At 57.2% G+C, this 12,964-nt stretch overlaps 1 protein-coding gene across 4 annotated transcripts in view; it reads left to right on the top strand.

The window, feature by feature from the left end:
* Positions 1-8,548, top strand: part of LMO1 (LIM domain only 1) — a 40,238-nt gene extending 31,690 nt beyond the window's left edge. For all 4 annotated transcript variants that reach the window (XM_060159743.1, XM_060159742.1, XM_060159744.1 and 1 more), the window contains 3 exons: positions 3,234-3,447; positions 6,241-6,366; positions 8,164-8,548. In XM_060159743.1, coding sequence (XP_060015726.1) covers positions 3,234-3,447; positions 6,241-6,366; positions 8,164-8,269 — 446 coding nt within the window. In that variant the 3' untranslated portion in view covers positions 8,270-8,548. The remainder of the gene's footprint in view (positions 1-3,233; positions 3,448-6,240; positions 6,367-8,163) is intronic.
* Positions 8,549-12,964: the final 4,416 nt, after the last annotated feature.

Raw genomic sequence — 12,964 nt, forward strand, 5'->3', positions numbered from 1 at the left:
AGCTGGGGAGGCAGGACAGGAAGGGAGAACCCAGACCCTCTGGGGAACATCTTGCTCTATTTGGGAGAAGGAGATTATAGATGCCCCCCTTAAAGGCCCTTCACCTTTCCAGGAGTGTTTTCAAGTCTCCTGGACTAGCCCAATGAGGGCAAACAGTGTGGGTGCTTGGTAAAAAAGGGAGGGGTGAGTCAGACTTCTCCCAGGACCTCAGCCTTCCCAGGCGAAGAAAGCTCATGGTCCCCAGATGCTCTGGGACCTCCTCAGCCAGGCTGGGCCTGGTGTTCCGTGTCTCAGTGGACATCAGACACTGGCAGAAGCCATGTGGCTTCTTAAAGAACCCAGGACCCAGGAAGCAGAGTCCAGCACCCTAAAGCAGTGTATTCAGGCCTTACAGAGCACTTGCTGTATGCCAGGCGGGGGACCTGGGGCAGCGTGTGGCTTTGCTCCCCGCATCCTCCCTGCATCCTCTAGGTGCTCGGTCCCACTGGTGATGGAATTACCGGCTACCATGTGATCCATAGCCCTGCAGGCTCAGCCTCTCTAGGAGCCAGGCCAGACGGAAGATGGAGCAGGACAGACGCTCCTAGTGCTGGGATCCCCCTTCATTTGGGGGCATAACTTAGTGGGCCAGATGTATCCCCTGAGTAATGATGTTCCAGCCACTCACCCCCCTTCCAGTGATAGCACAAGTATAGAGCCCTGGGAGGGCTCAGGGCTGCTGGGAAGGGAGCCAGGCCTGCTGCTAGCCCTGGGGAGCAAGGGGAAAATCAGCCGTGAGGGGACTAGAGAGAAGCTTGGTCTGGGGTTTTCCAAGCTGGAATGTATATGCATAGCTACGCTGGCTGGGCGCGCCTTCCACAGGCCCCAGGGACAGTAGTTTTACCCTGGGAGCCCCCAGACCTTTCCATATCCAGCTCTTTGAACCCCTCCCCCATTTGATCCCTGTAGGCCAGGCCTAGGAAGGGGCGTCTCAGGCCCCCCTTAGCTCTCGGGTGGGCCTGCTCCCCAGCGGCCTCTCTGGGCTCCCCTGAGCTCTGTGACCGGGCTGGCCCCTGTCAGAGGAGACACAGGCGGGCCTGCGCCCCCTCACTCTCTCAGACCAATTAACCTGTAGAGCTGCATTAAGGAAATTAGGCAGCAAACTTCCCAGCTGACAGATGGGCCCCGCGGGCACTGGAGGAGGGAGGATGCGCTGCCTCCTTCCTGCCCTCACCTGTCCTGCTGCTCCCGGGTGCTGGGGGGCCGCCCCCTCTCCAAGAGAAGTCTGAGGAGGCAGCGAGGCTGAGACAGAGCATAGGAGGGAGGAAGAACCCCAGAGGCCAGCTTGATCAGAGGCTTACACTAGCTCTTTGGACTGTCTGGGCCTCAGTTCCCCCATGTGTAGAATGAGAGCATTTGCCTGTATGAACTCTGGGGGCCCCTCTCACCTGACCTCTGTGGATTCTGAGACTGAGGTTCTTTGGAAGCTGGTTCTCTCCTGGAGCCTGAGGAAGGGTCACAACCCAGAAGAGGGAAGGGAAAGGAAGCAGCTCTGACTCCGGGCTGGGGGCAGTGAGGGGGAGGGAGGGAGAGGAGGAATGCCAGGGAACAGGAGCTGAACCCAGAGCCCTGAAGAGTGCAGGGGTCCTGTGGAGACCTTGGGCCCAGGGGGAGGGAGTCTTCGGGGGCTTGCTGGAAAACCGAGGAGGCAGGAGGGCGTGGGCTGTTCCCCCCAACGGTGACCCCTCACCCATCTGAGCCCTTGTGAGGGTCAATTAGACTTAGACAACTGCAAGGCAACCCCACCATCCAGCTGGGCTCTGAGACTCTCCGCACTTCCCTCCAAGCCTAGTCTTCACCACGCTCGAGCCTCAGGACTCCACGTGGATGTCCAGGTTCCCAGACAACATCTGTCCCCACCTCCTTCTCAACTGCCCCTCCCTAAGGCCTCAGGGCCAGGGGCTAGGAGCCTGTGCCTCTGTGCACACACATGCCCACGCCTGCACACCTTGCCTGTGTGCACGGGGTATGCGGGGTATGCGTGAGTGACATGCTTGCCTGGTGGGAGGTCTGCCCCTCCCTCCGGTCAAGGCTATGCTGAGATTCCTGTCTTTTGTACTTACCACTTCCTTGTGTGTCGGGAAGCTCATGTGGGCCCTGGGAGAGGGCCAGTGTCTCCAAGGTTCTTATCCTGGTAGGATGAGCAAGGACGCTGGGGCACCGGTGCTCCCCTTCCTCAGGCTAGGGCAGGTAGGAAGTTTGAATCTAGCTAGAAACATTCCTGAGGAAAGTGTCAACTAGGCCAGGCCCAGCTACCTCCCCAAGCATTGACCAGGAGCTCCAGAGCTCCTGCTGCCCCCTGGGAGTATCACAGGGGCATCTCACGTTCTTCTTTTTTTTTTATTTTTTAAATTTTGTTTATTTTTGGCTGCATTGGGTCTTCGTTGCTGCGTGCGGGCTTTGTCTAGTCGCAGCGAGCAGGGGCTACTCTTCGTTGCGCTGCGTGGGCTTCTCATTACGGTGGCTTCTCTTGTTGTGGAGCACCGGCTCTAGACACGTGGGCTTCAGTAGTTGCGGCGCGGGGGCTCAGTAGTTGTGGCTCGCAGGCTCTAGAGTGCAGGCTCAGCAGTTGTGGCGCACGGGCTCAGTTGCTCCGCGGCATGTGGGATCTTCCCGGACCAGGTATTGAACCCGTGTCCCCTGCATTGGCAGGTGGATTCTTAACCACTGCGCCACCGGGGAAGCCCTCACTTTCTTCTTGACGCCTCCATAATCAAGAGGCTGTAGCCTGACGTGTTAGGTTAAAATGGTCAAGCACACAGCAGTGTGAGGAAGTCTTGAGGTGGCGAAAAGATCTGGGAGTTCTAGTGGACCCCAAGCCCGAGATGCCATTTTCAGGGCTGCCAAAAGAGCCGATGGGTGGTGGCTGCATGAGGAGACCTACCGTGGATCCCACGGCACAGGGGGCAGTGGCTGGAAGGAGAGGAACAACTCAGGGAGGCGGACCTGAGGACTAGCTGTGTGCCCTGCAGCAGAGCAGATGCGGGGCTCCCGCAGCTTCTGGAGGACCTTCACAGGGCAGGGGAGGAGGCCGTGCCATGCAGGCCACCCAGGGCGGGACCCAGGCCCAGGGGAGGCAGCTGCTGGGGAGACAGGGAGGGCTCCTGGAAGGGGGCAGCAGAGAGAAGCAGAGGGATGTACCCTGAGGTGGGAGCCGCAGGGCCCACCATGTCCATCTGTCTGTCCATCCGCAGGTATGCCGATGCTCTCCGTCCAGCCCAAAGGGAAGCAGAAGGGCTGCGCGGGCTGCAACCGCAAGATCAAAGACCGCTACCTGCTGAAGGCGCTGGACAAGTACTGGCACGAGGACTGCCTCAAGTGCGCCTGCTGTGACTGCCGCCTGGGCGAGGTGGGCTCCACGCTCTACACCAAGGCCAACCTCATCCTGTGCCGGCGCGACTACCTGAGGTGGGCGGCCTCCCACCCCATCCGCCCCCCAGCCCTTCTGCTCAGAAAGCCCCATCCTCCAAGGCTGGCACCGCTCTGCCCTGCTCTAGCCCCAGCATCCTGCCTGCACTCATCCCCGCCCCTGCCCTGCCCCGTGGACTCAGTGCCCAGCACGGGTCCTGGGCGGGCACATCTGTTACCATTGGGCACCCAAGAGAAGCTTCCCGAGGGCACCAGGGTGGCTCTGGCCCTGCCTTTGCCAGGTGCTTTTGACCCACCCCGTCCCTGAAATCTGGGAAGGGACGCCCTGGAGGGGCTTCCAGGAGCAGGTGGGGAAGCTCTGACTTCCCTGGGCCCCTCTGGCCTGACGGTCTCCTTCTCAATCTCCCCAGGGCCCAGCTCCCCATCTTCCAGGTGGGCCCTGGGATTAAACACCCCCACGCCTGGGGAGCCTGGTAGGTAGCCAGACCCTAGAAGAAGAGCTGCTGATGCTGGAACTTAAAGACCTGGGTTTGAACTACTCCTGAACCTCTTCCCCCACCTCAGGTTACCCCTCTGTGAATGGTGAAAAGACTACCGCTTCCCCTCCTGGCATTCCTCAGAGCTCTGACCCACCCTCCTCCACAACCTGGATCCTATTCCCCGGGGCTCCTCCTCCCCAGTTAACCCTCCCTCAGGCCATCTATGACATCAGCAAGGCTGGAAGGAGGCCACAAAGCAGGGGCCTGGCTGAGACCCAGCATCTGCATTTGGCTCCCATGCAGGCTGCTGGGTGGCGGCAGGGCCTTGCGGGGAAGGAAGGCCCATCGCATTAATTAGTAGGTCACAGCCAGGCTTCTTGGGGCTCCCTCTGCTCAGGACTGGGCATGTCGGGGGTGGGGAGGGGGGAGGGCGGGGTCATCAGCAGAGGCTCCCCTGTTTCCCCGAAGAGCCTAAGATTTACCTGCCTGCACCTTCTCTTTTAACTTCTGCCTTTGCAGGAATTTTTTTTTTTTTTAAGTGGTGCTATAAACCAGGATGTGTGACTCAGTGCTCCTGACTGGGGCTGGAGGAGAGATGCTGAGGCCAGGAGGAGGGGTTAAGGATGCTTCTGGGGACTCACCCCTCGGCAACCTGGAAGGGGTCTCCAGGTCTGGAGGTTTAGGACATCACCTGGGGGCTGAACCTACCAGGCTGAGGGGAGGTGACGGACCATCTGACGAGTCCACAGGACCTGGAGAGGGACGACCACAGTACAGGATGGGCTCATCTACAGAGCTGATGCGCCCACAAGCTTCCTGGGCCCTGCCAGCTACTGGAGCCTGAAGGTATTCTCCCGGACTCTGGCAGAGGCTCAGGAATGACTTCGGGGCCTGGTGGGCCAGTGGGCCGGGGTGGACATGGGTGCGGGGCTTCCTTGAGCTCCTCAGCCCCTGAGAATGGCTGTCCAGAGCCTGCCTCTCTGCAGTCACTTCTCACTGGACTGGTGGCCAGAAAGGCCCCTCTTGGCAAGCAGATGCTGTTGGCCCGGCCTTTGTCTGCCTTAATCTGAGCCACCAGGCAGCTCAGGCTGATGAATAATGGAGCCAAGCTCATCTGCAGGCGCCCGCGCTTGAGCTGGACAAATCAGGGATTAGAGGGCCTCCCGCCCGCCTCTCAGCCCCCTTGCCTCACTTGGGGCTTGCGCTGCCAGTCTGCAGAGCAGAGGCCTGGCTGGCTCAGACCCCTGGAACATTCAGCCAAGGACTGGCCTACGTGGGGAAGGAGTGAGTTCCCTGTCCTTAGAGCTTTGCAACCAGCAGCTAAGAGGAGGGGTGCCTGCCCCAAAGAGGCGTCGTGCCAGATGGCCTTGGAACTTCCTTTTGGCATCGGTCCTGTTTTAGAAGCACCTTTGAACAGGATCATCTAGTCCAGCCTTCCCATTTTAAAGAAGGATAAACTGAGGTTCAAGAAAAGGGAGTTAGGGCTTCCCTGGTGGCGCAGTGGTTGAGAGTCCGCCTGCCGATGCAGGGGACACGGGTTCGTACCTCAGTCCGGGAAGATCCCACATGCCGCAGAGCGGCTGGGCCCGTGAGCCATGGCCGCTGAGCCTGCGCGTCTGGAGCCTGTGCTCCGGAACGGGAGAGGCCACGACAGTGAGAGGCCCACGTACCGCAAAAAAAAAAAAAAAAAAAAAGAAGAGAGTTAGGCAAGTCACACCATGAGTTGGTAGCAGAAAGACCACCCCATAGGGTTGTTGTCAAGATTAAATGAGTTGGTCTTTGGAGAGTCCTTAGAACAGTGCCTGGCACATAGCAAACGCTACATAGGCATTTGCTAAAGGAGCTGTGACTGAGAGGTTACGGTTTTCACAACAAGCTTGTGAAGAATGTATTATGGTCCCCATTTTACCGTTGAAATAAATGAGGCTCAGAGAGACTCGGTAACTTGCCTGAGGACACACAGCCCATGATCAGCAGACTGTCTCTAAATTCAGGCTTGTGTGAGTCTGGAGTCCTTGCTCAGGGCCCAGCCCAGTGTTCTTCTGGTGACCTCAGGTGCTTGAGGGACCCCAGTGGAAGCCTGGGAGGGGGCATTGTCAGTGAAGCCGGGGGACGGGCAGTGTCAGCCAACACCTGGGTCCCCAGAGTCTCCTTCCTGGGTGAATGCGCCAATTTCTCTGAAGCCTTCTCTCTTAGCAGAATCTAGACACTGTCACCTGTGCTCCTTCCCTCTTGCCCAGGCCCACCTGCTGAACCAGGGGGAGGGCAGGTGAGGCCCTGGATGGAGGCAACTCCCCTGCCCCCCACACCACCCCAACAGGTCCCTGAGCCCTCTGCACCCTTCCCCCTGCAGGCTTTTCGGCACCACAGGAAACTGCGCTGCCTGCAGCAAGCTGATTCCAGCCTTCGAGATGGTGATGCGGGCCCGGGACAATGTATATCACCTCGACTGCTTCGCCTGCCAGCTCTGCAACCAGAGGTGAGTGCTGGCCTGTAACAGACCCAACACACTCAGCAGACCCCAGCCGACACCTGCTGCCACAGACCAGGAGTGCCATGGAGGCATGCGTGCAAATGCAGGTTCTGTGTGTGCATGTTGTTGTAAGCATGTATGTTCATGCGTGTGTTTTATGTACACCTGAGCCCTGTAGCCAAATGTGTGCCCTCCGATACCGCATGTACATGTTTGTGGAGTACAAGCTCTGTGCAAATGTAATGGATGGGGCCATGCATGAGCTGTGTGCAGTATGTGTAGTGTCCATGCATTTATTTTTTTTTATATATTTATTTATTTATTTTTGGCTGCATTGGGTCTTCATTGCTGCGCACAGGCTTTCTCTAGTTGTGGCGAGTGGGGGCTCTTCGTTGCGGTGCGCGGGCTTCTCATTGTGGTGGCTTCTCTTCGTTGCAGAGCCCTGGCTCTAGGCACACGGGCTTCAGTGGTTGTGGCATGTGGGCTCAGCAGTTGTGGCTTGCGGGCTCTAGAGTGCAGACTCAGTAGTTGCGGCACACAGGCTTAGTTTCTCCGCGGCATATGGGATCTTCCCGGACCAGGGCTCGAACCCGTGTCCCCTGCATTGGCAGGTGGATTCTTAACCACTGCGCCACCAGAGGAGTCCCATGCATGTATTGTGCATGCATGTTTTAAACGTGTGCGCACAAGGGTTCTGTATGCATGTCCTGTGCCGTGTGTGTGTGCTACATGCAGGAGCACGCATGGACATTCCAGTGAAAAAGGGTTCCCAGACCTGGAGGGTGAAATCCCCTTGGGGAACGGTCACTCATTTCTGTGATTCTGGTTCCAGCCCAGCCTTGTTTCTGGTCTTTTGGCCCCTACTTTGTGCCCCGAGCCCCATGGGAGACCCTAGGGCCCTAAGGAGCCAGAGCGCTTCAACCCTGGCTGGGGGCCGGGCCCCAGAAGGCAGGCCCTTTTCTCAGGAGCCCCCAGGTGAGGAAGGAGTTCATACAAGTGTTCCCAGAGAGTGAGGTCCAGAGGGACCTGCAGGGAGTGCTGGTTTGGCTGGGGCTCTGCCCAGACCTACTGCCGGGAGGGCTCGGTGAAGTTGCAGCGCCACCTGGTGGTTGAAGTGGGATCTGCTGGGACTGAGCCTGTGACCCTGGGGTCCCACTACAGGCCTCAGACACCCTGGGCACGTCTTTGTGGGAAGGGCTGAGTCCTCCAGCGCTTGAGGAGGACCGAGAGGGGCAGAGAGGCAAAGCAGGGCCTTCTTTGGGTTCGAGGGAAGATGATGGGACAGCGTCACCTCCTCCTGGAAGGATGTTCCCGGAAACCCACAGATCCTGTTTAGAGGAAGAGTGCCCTTCCCTGAGCCATTTCCTTAAGCTGGGAGGGGAGCAGAGGGTTGGAAAAGCCAGCCGTTTTATCCCTTCCTCGTGCTCCATCTCTGCCTCTCGCCTTCCCTCTCCTCCGTTGGTCTTCTCCTATTTCTTTGTTCCTCCTCCCTTTCTCCCTCTCTGGCACTGAGGTACATTATTTCTACACCTGCCCTCCGACCCCAGCCCCGCTCCCACCTCCACAGGAGCTCTGACTATGTGGAAGGGCTGTGGCCCGGGCTTATCTGTGTGTCTTACGCCCCAGGCTGCAGGGCCTGGCCGAGAGACTTTCAGGGATCCCCTCTGGAAAGCTCGAGGAGCAGGCTCCCCGGGACCTCACTTCCCACACGTCCACTTCCTGGGGCGGGCGGGGTGCTGTCTGGAGCCGTCACCGTCCACTGGGACCCCTCCATGGCCTCTCTCTCCTGCTTGGATTTTCCAGATTTTGTGTGGGAGACAAATTCTTCCTGAAGAACAACATGATCTTGTGTCAGATGGACTATGAGGAGGGGCAACTCAATGGCACCTTTGAGCCCCAGGTTCAGTGACGCCCGGCGCCTGGCCGCCCGGCCCGTCCGTCCGCCCGCCCGCCTGCCCACCCGCCCGGCTGGCCAGCCGCTCTCCTGCCGATTACAGCTCCTCTGTCCTCGATGGGAGGAAGGGCCCTTCCTCCAGCGCCGCCCGTCTGTGTGTGACCCCTCCTGGGGCCAGGCTGGGCCTGTACAGTCTGTCTTCTGTATATAAATGGGAACATTTATTTTATGAGAAATGTAATGCGATTTTATTACTGGCGTGGATTAAACTTATGAATGTTTCCGGGGAGGTTATTCTGCATTGATCACATGACTGACACAGACCTGGGGCCCCTCCCCTTGGCTTGGGAGTAAAACAAGACCCTCCCCTTGGTCCTTGGTAGGGGGGGCGGTGCCTGGGGCTCTAGTGTATGCCGTTGCCGGCAGGGTGGCTCCAGGTGGGCTTTGGCGGGAACAAGCTCGAGGGGAGGGGACAACCCCAAGCACCCCCTGAGCCAGAAGGTGGGGCCAGGGTGTCCTCCCCCTCCCCTGGCAGAGCATATATCCTGGCCCCCGAGAGGAAAACCTCCCTTCCCTGGGCTCCTGTGTTACATCCACCATTGAAACCCCCCAGACTGCCCAGACAGGGACCCAGCTCTGGTCTGCCTCCATGGTAGGACCCCAAATCCTGAGCTCCCTGCTATGGGAGCACCATTCTTAAACCCCTCTTAACCTTCATGGGGACGGACAGCATTTGCTGTCTCTTCCTTACAGCCTGGGCCCAACCTGGGGCCTGCCTTTCTGCTCCCCTGGATGAGTGAGAACAGTTCTGTTTGCCTGTTAACTCCGCCCACGCAGGCGGGAGGTTTTCGTTCATTCCGTCGGCAAATCTGTCTGTCTCAGCCCTGCGCTGCAAGTACCAGACACAAGGATGAATCACGGACTGGACACAGTCCGTGCCCTTGAGGAGAAGGGGGAAAGCCAGGAAAACAAACAGAGCACATCAAGGTGAGGATGAACACCACACCACGGGGAGACCTGGGACAGGCTGGTTCCCTCCAGCAGACATGGGACCATGTGTGACGACTGCAGAGTGGGACAAGTCAACAGACACACAGTCAGACACATACGTGTACTGGCAAGCAGGAGAGATGGACACACAAGTAGATGGATGTGTAGGCAGAGATAGGTAAGGACAGACAGAACGCCGGCAGGTACTCAGGCTGGAAGGCAGCCAGACATCCAGCGGCTGAGCTAGGCTCACCCCGGGCAGCAGGGATGCTGTCTTGGTCGTGGCTGAACCCGTAGTGCCGAGCACGTAGCCTGGAACTGAAAAGGTATCACTGAACAGTATTAAAAAGAGAGGCTCCTTGGGTCCAAAACCTGAACAGTGAAGGCTATATGGACAGGCTCCCCTGACCATCAGGCCACTCACGCCTCCTTCCCCAGGGACGGTTTTTATCCTGGCCACAGACCAGAGCCCAGATGGAGTCAGCCTACAGCCTCATCCTCTGCCTGCTCCTGGGCAGGGAACTGGCTGCCTGGGCAAAGCGGGGATGCGCTGCCATCTCACGTCACCTGCCCCCGGGCCTGCTCCTCCACTTGAGTGAAGCGGGAGGATGGCTGAGCTCTTATGGGCGCTTGGAGGAGGCTACGTCTCCAAGATACGGTTTTGTGGCCAGTGGCCCAGTCCGTGGGAAGGCATCTTTAGGGCCAAGGATCTTGGGATAGGAGTTCTCTACTTTGGGGCTTCCACTTTCTATGAAGGAGCCGCACCCGTGTACGTGAGAGAAAAGGGAGGCTGCAGTGGGTATATTTGAGTGAGTCTGGTGGGTATATTTGAGTGGGTCTGGTGAGACCAGGGAGCTGTCGTCTGTGTGTGACCATGTGAGATTGCGAATGGGTTTGAGCACATGAGCTTGAGGCTGGAGTCTGTAATGAGGGCTTTTTTTCTCTCGCTCAACATGAACATTATTTCCCTGGACTGTAGCAGAGCCCTCAATGCCAGACCCTCCCTGGGCCCTTACGTCTAGGATGGCTGTGCCCACCCCAAGGACCCAAGTCCTAACTTCGGAGTCTGCTGCAGATAAAGTTGTAACAAGTTAATTACATGGTTATCGAGAGATAACGGAGCCACTCGAATGCAGTTTCTGGGCAATTACAATTGTTTCCAACAGAGTTACCATATTGCAGCCATGAAATAACGTGTCATTTTGCAGTAATTATGTAATTAACTTGTCTCACACTGTAGGTTGCACAACAATTAATTCACTCACAATGAGATCGACTCAAAGTCAGGCAGCCGGGCTTTGAAAGCCCCCAGGAGCAGAGCCGGCCTTCTAAGATGACCCCAGCCCCACTCTGCTTGCCCCATACCTGGACAGGGTGCTTCCTCAGCCTAACATGGAACGTTCCAAGTTCAGCATCATGGCTCCACTTACTGCTGCCTCCATCCTCATCCAGGAAATGGGGATGATCTGTGTCCTGGGACAGCCGCAAGGCTGAGATCTACACTGTGAAGTGCTGTGCTTACGTGAGCTGGGGTCACCATCCTGGATATCGTGAGGTCGTGAGTAGGAAACCCTTTGCACAGGAAGACCCATAGCAGTCCACAGCTGCCCCCAGGAAGAGGCCACACAGGCGTTGCCTCGGCAGGTGTAGAACCAATGGTAGGGGGGAGGGGAGAGAGCCAGAGAGGAGACCAATCTCTCTCTGTAGCAGGGCAACCAAGCTGGGGCTGGAATGGCTACTGGGGGCCGGGGTTATGCACCTGGAGAGGATTTGCAACCCCCAGAGGAAACCCAGGAAAAGCCTGACCTCCCCAGCCACTGTGTATGAGAAACTTGTTTAAGTGTAGGGCGTGAATGGTCCTGACCTGGTTCTCCTTGAGGCCGTAGCTCACCACAGAGGGTTGAAGTTGAGGACGCCAGGGAGCACTGAACGTGAACCATTAGAGGATACAGCAGCTCAAGCCTCAGCCTGGGGCTTGTGGGTAGTGGGGATGTGGAAAGCCTTGCACTAGCTATGCACAAATCCCCTCCATCCCCAGCCGGCCCCTGGGACCCCATCTCCCCACCTGCTTTCCTTAGTGCCCTGGTGTCAGAGATACTCTAACAAGGGGCCTGGGACCCATGGAACATGACACCTGCTTATGCCCCCGCTCCTTGGTCTGAAGCTGGACCACATCGTCTGTGTTTGGAAAGGAGTTGGATTCTAACCTTGACACTGCTGCAGGGCCCATCATGGAATCTCGTATGGGTCCTCTTCTCCTGGGCCTGGTCCCAGAAACCATGCCCCATATCATGAGACATGTAGGAGCCACGGGTGGAATCCACGTGAAATTCCTGCCTGGGAAATCTCACCTCTACATGGAGGTAACTGCTCTCGCCCTTAAAGCTGTCAGAGATAGTCAAGGCCAGACTAAACCTGGCACTGAGTGATCTCCAGCACCACCCATCTGCGGGTGCTGCCACCAGGTGAGGGTAGGTTAAGGAAAGATGCTTTGTAGCTGTGACTGTGCGTCACTCTTGGTGAAAGTTCCAGTGAGAGAATTCTGTCAGTCTGCATGTCGGTATTTAGCTCTATGTTACCTCCCAAACTATAATTAGCTAAAAATGAATGAATAAAGATGAGCTGATACGAAGGTAAGTTGGTCCAGAAAAATACTTGATCAAGATTGGTTTATCATGAAAAAATGATCAGATGACCCAAACACACACACACACACACACACGTGCACGCGCCCACACACACACATACACACGTGCGCGTGCGCGCACAGGCACACACACAGCTAAAATCCAGAAAAGAGTGCTGGTTCATCAGCACCTCATGAGCAAACCTCATCTCTGCTCCTGGCCCCTGGGGAAGACTCTCATACTGCTTTAACCCAGCAAAGGTAGCAACTTCCTACCCCCAGACACGAGGTTGAAGGGTGTCCAGATCTCTTCAGACCCTTGGTACCTCCAGAGTAGATTGTTCCTGAGCTCCCTCCTGTTGGGGCCATTTTCCATCACCCAGCAATAGCCCCTCCAACCAGTGGGTCTGCCCACAACCTAGCGACACCTCTCTGTTTCTGCTGCCATGTTGAGCCCTGAGGCTCCAGTGAGGCCACACTCACCCACTCTCCCCTCGGGGCTGGGTCCAGTGCTCACATGATAAGTTTCACATCAAACTTCTTTCCACCATGTGGTTTTTCCCTTTCACCACCTTCACCCCCTTCTTGGATCAGGGGACATCCCTTGCTGGGGCTCCTTCCACCTGGGTTAGACCCTCATGACCCTCGCTAGGGGCTCAGGGCCGCACCTAGGAAGGGGAACGCCATTGCTGCTCAAGGCATTCATCAGGGGTGCAGGGCAGAGGTGAGAGGCACTTTACTATGAAACTGCTGTAGCAGGAAGAGGGAGAAGCTGGGCCAGGCCTCAGAAAGGAGGGAGAGAAATTAGCTTTTAAAACCTATTTCCAGTGGGGGAAATAAGACCTGGATTCAAATACTCTGGACTCTACAAAATGGTTTTTATTCTGGGTCAGCATCTGTCTTTCTGAGAACTGATGGAAACCCTCTGTGCTGCTGTGTTCCCCAAAACACTGGTTTCTCCCTCTCTCCAGACCCCAGGCTGCACACCTACCCAAGGCTTCCAGTAGGTGCTGCCTAGACCCCGATTCTCTGAACTCACATGCTCGGAGCCCAAGACAAGCAGCCCAGTCCCAAGTCTATCCCACTGGCACTGG

This window comes from Lagenorhynchus albirostris, chromosome 9, assembly GCF_949774975.1.
Source record: "Lagenorhynchus albirostris chromosome 9, mLagAlb1.1, whole genome shotgun sequence".
Taxonomy (NCBI): domain Eukaryota; kingdom Metazoa; phylum Chordata; class Mammalia; order Artiodactyla; family Delphinidae; genus Lagenorhynchus; species Lagenorhynchus albirostris.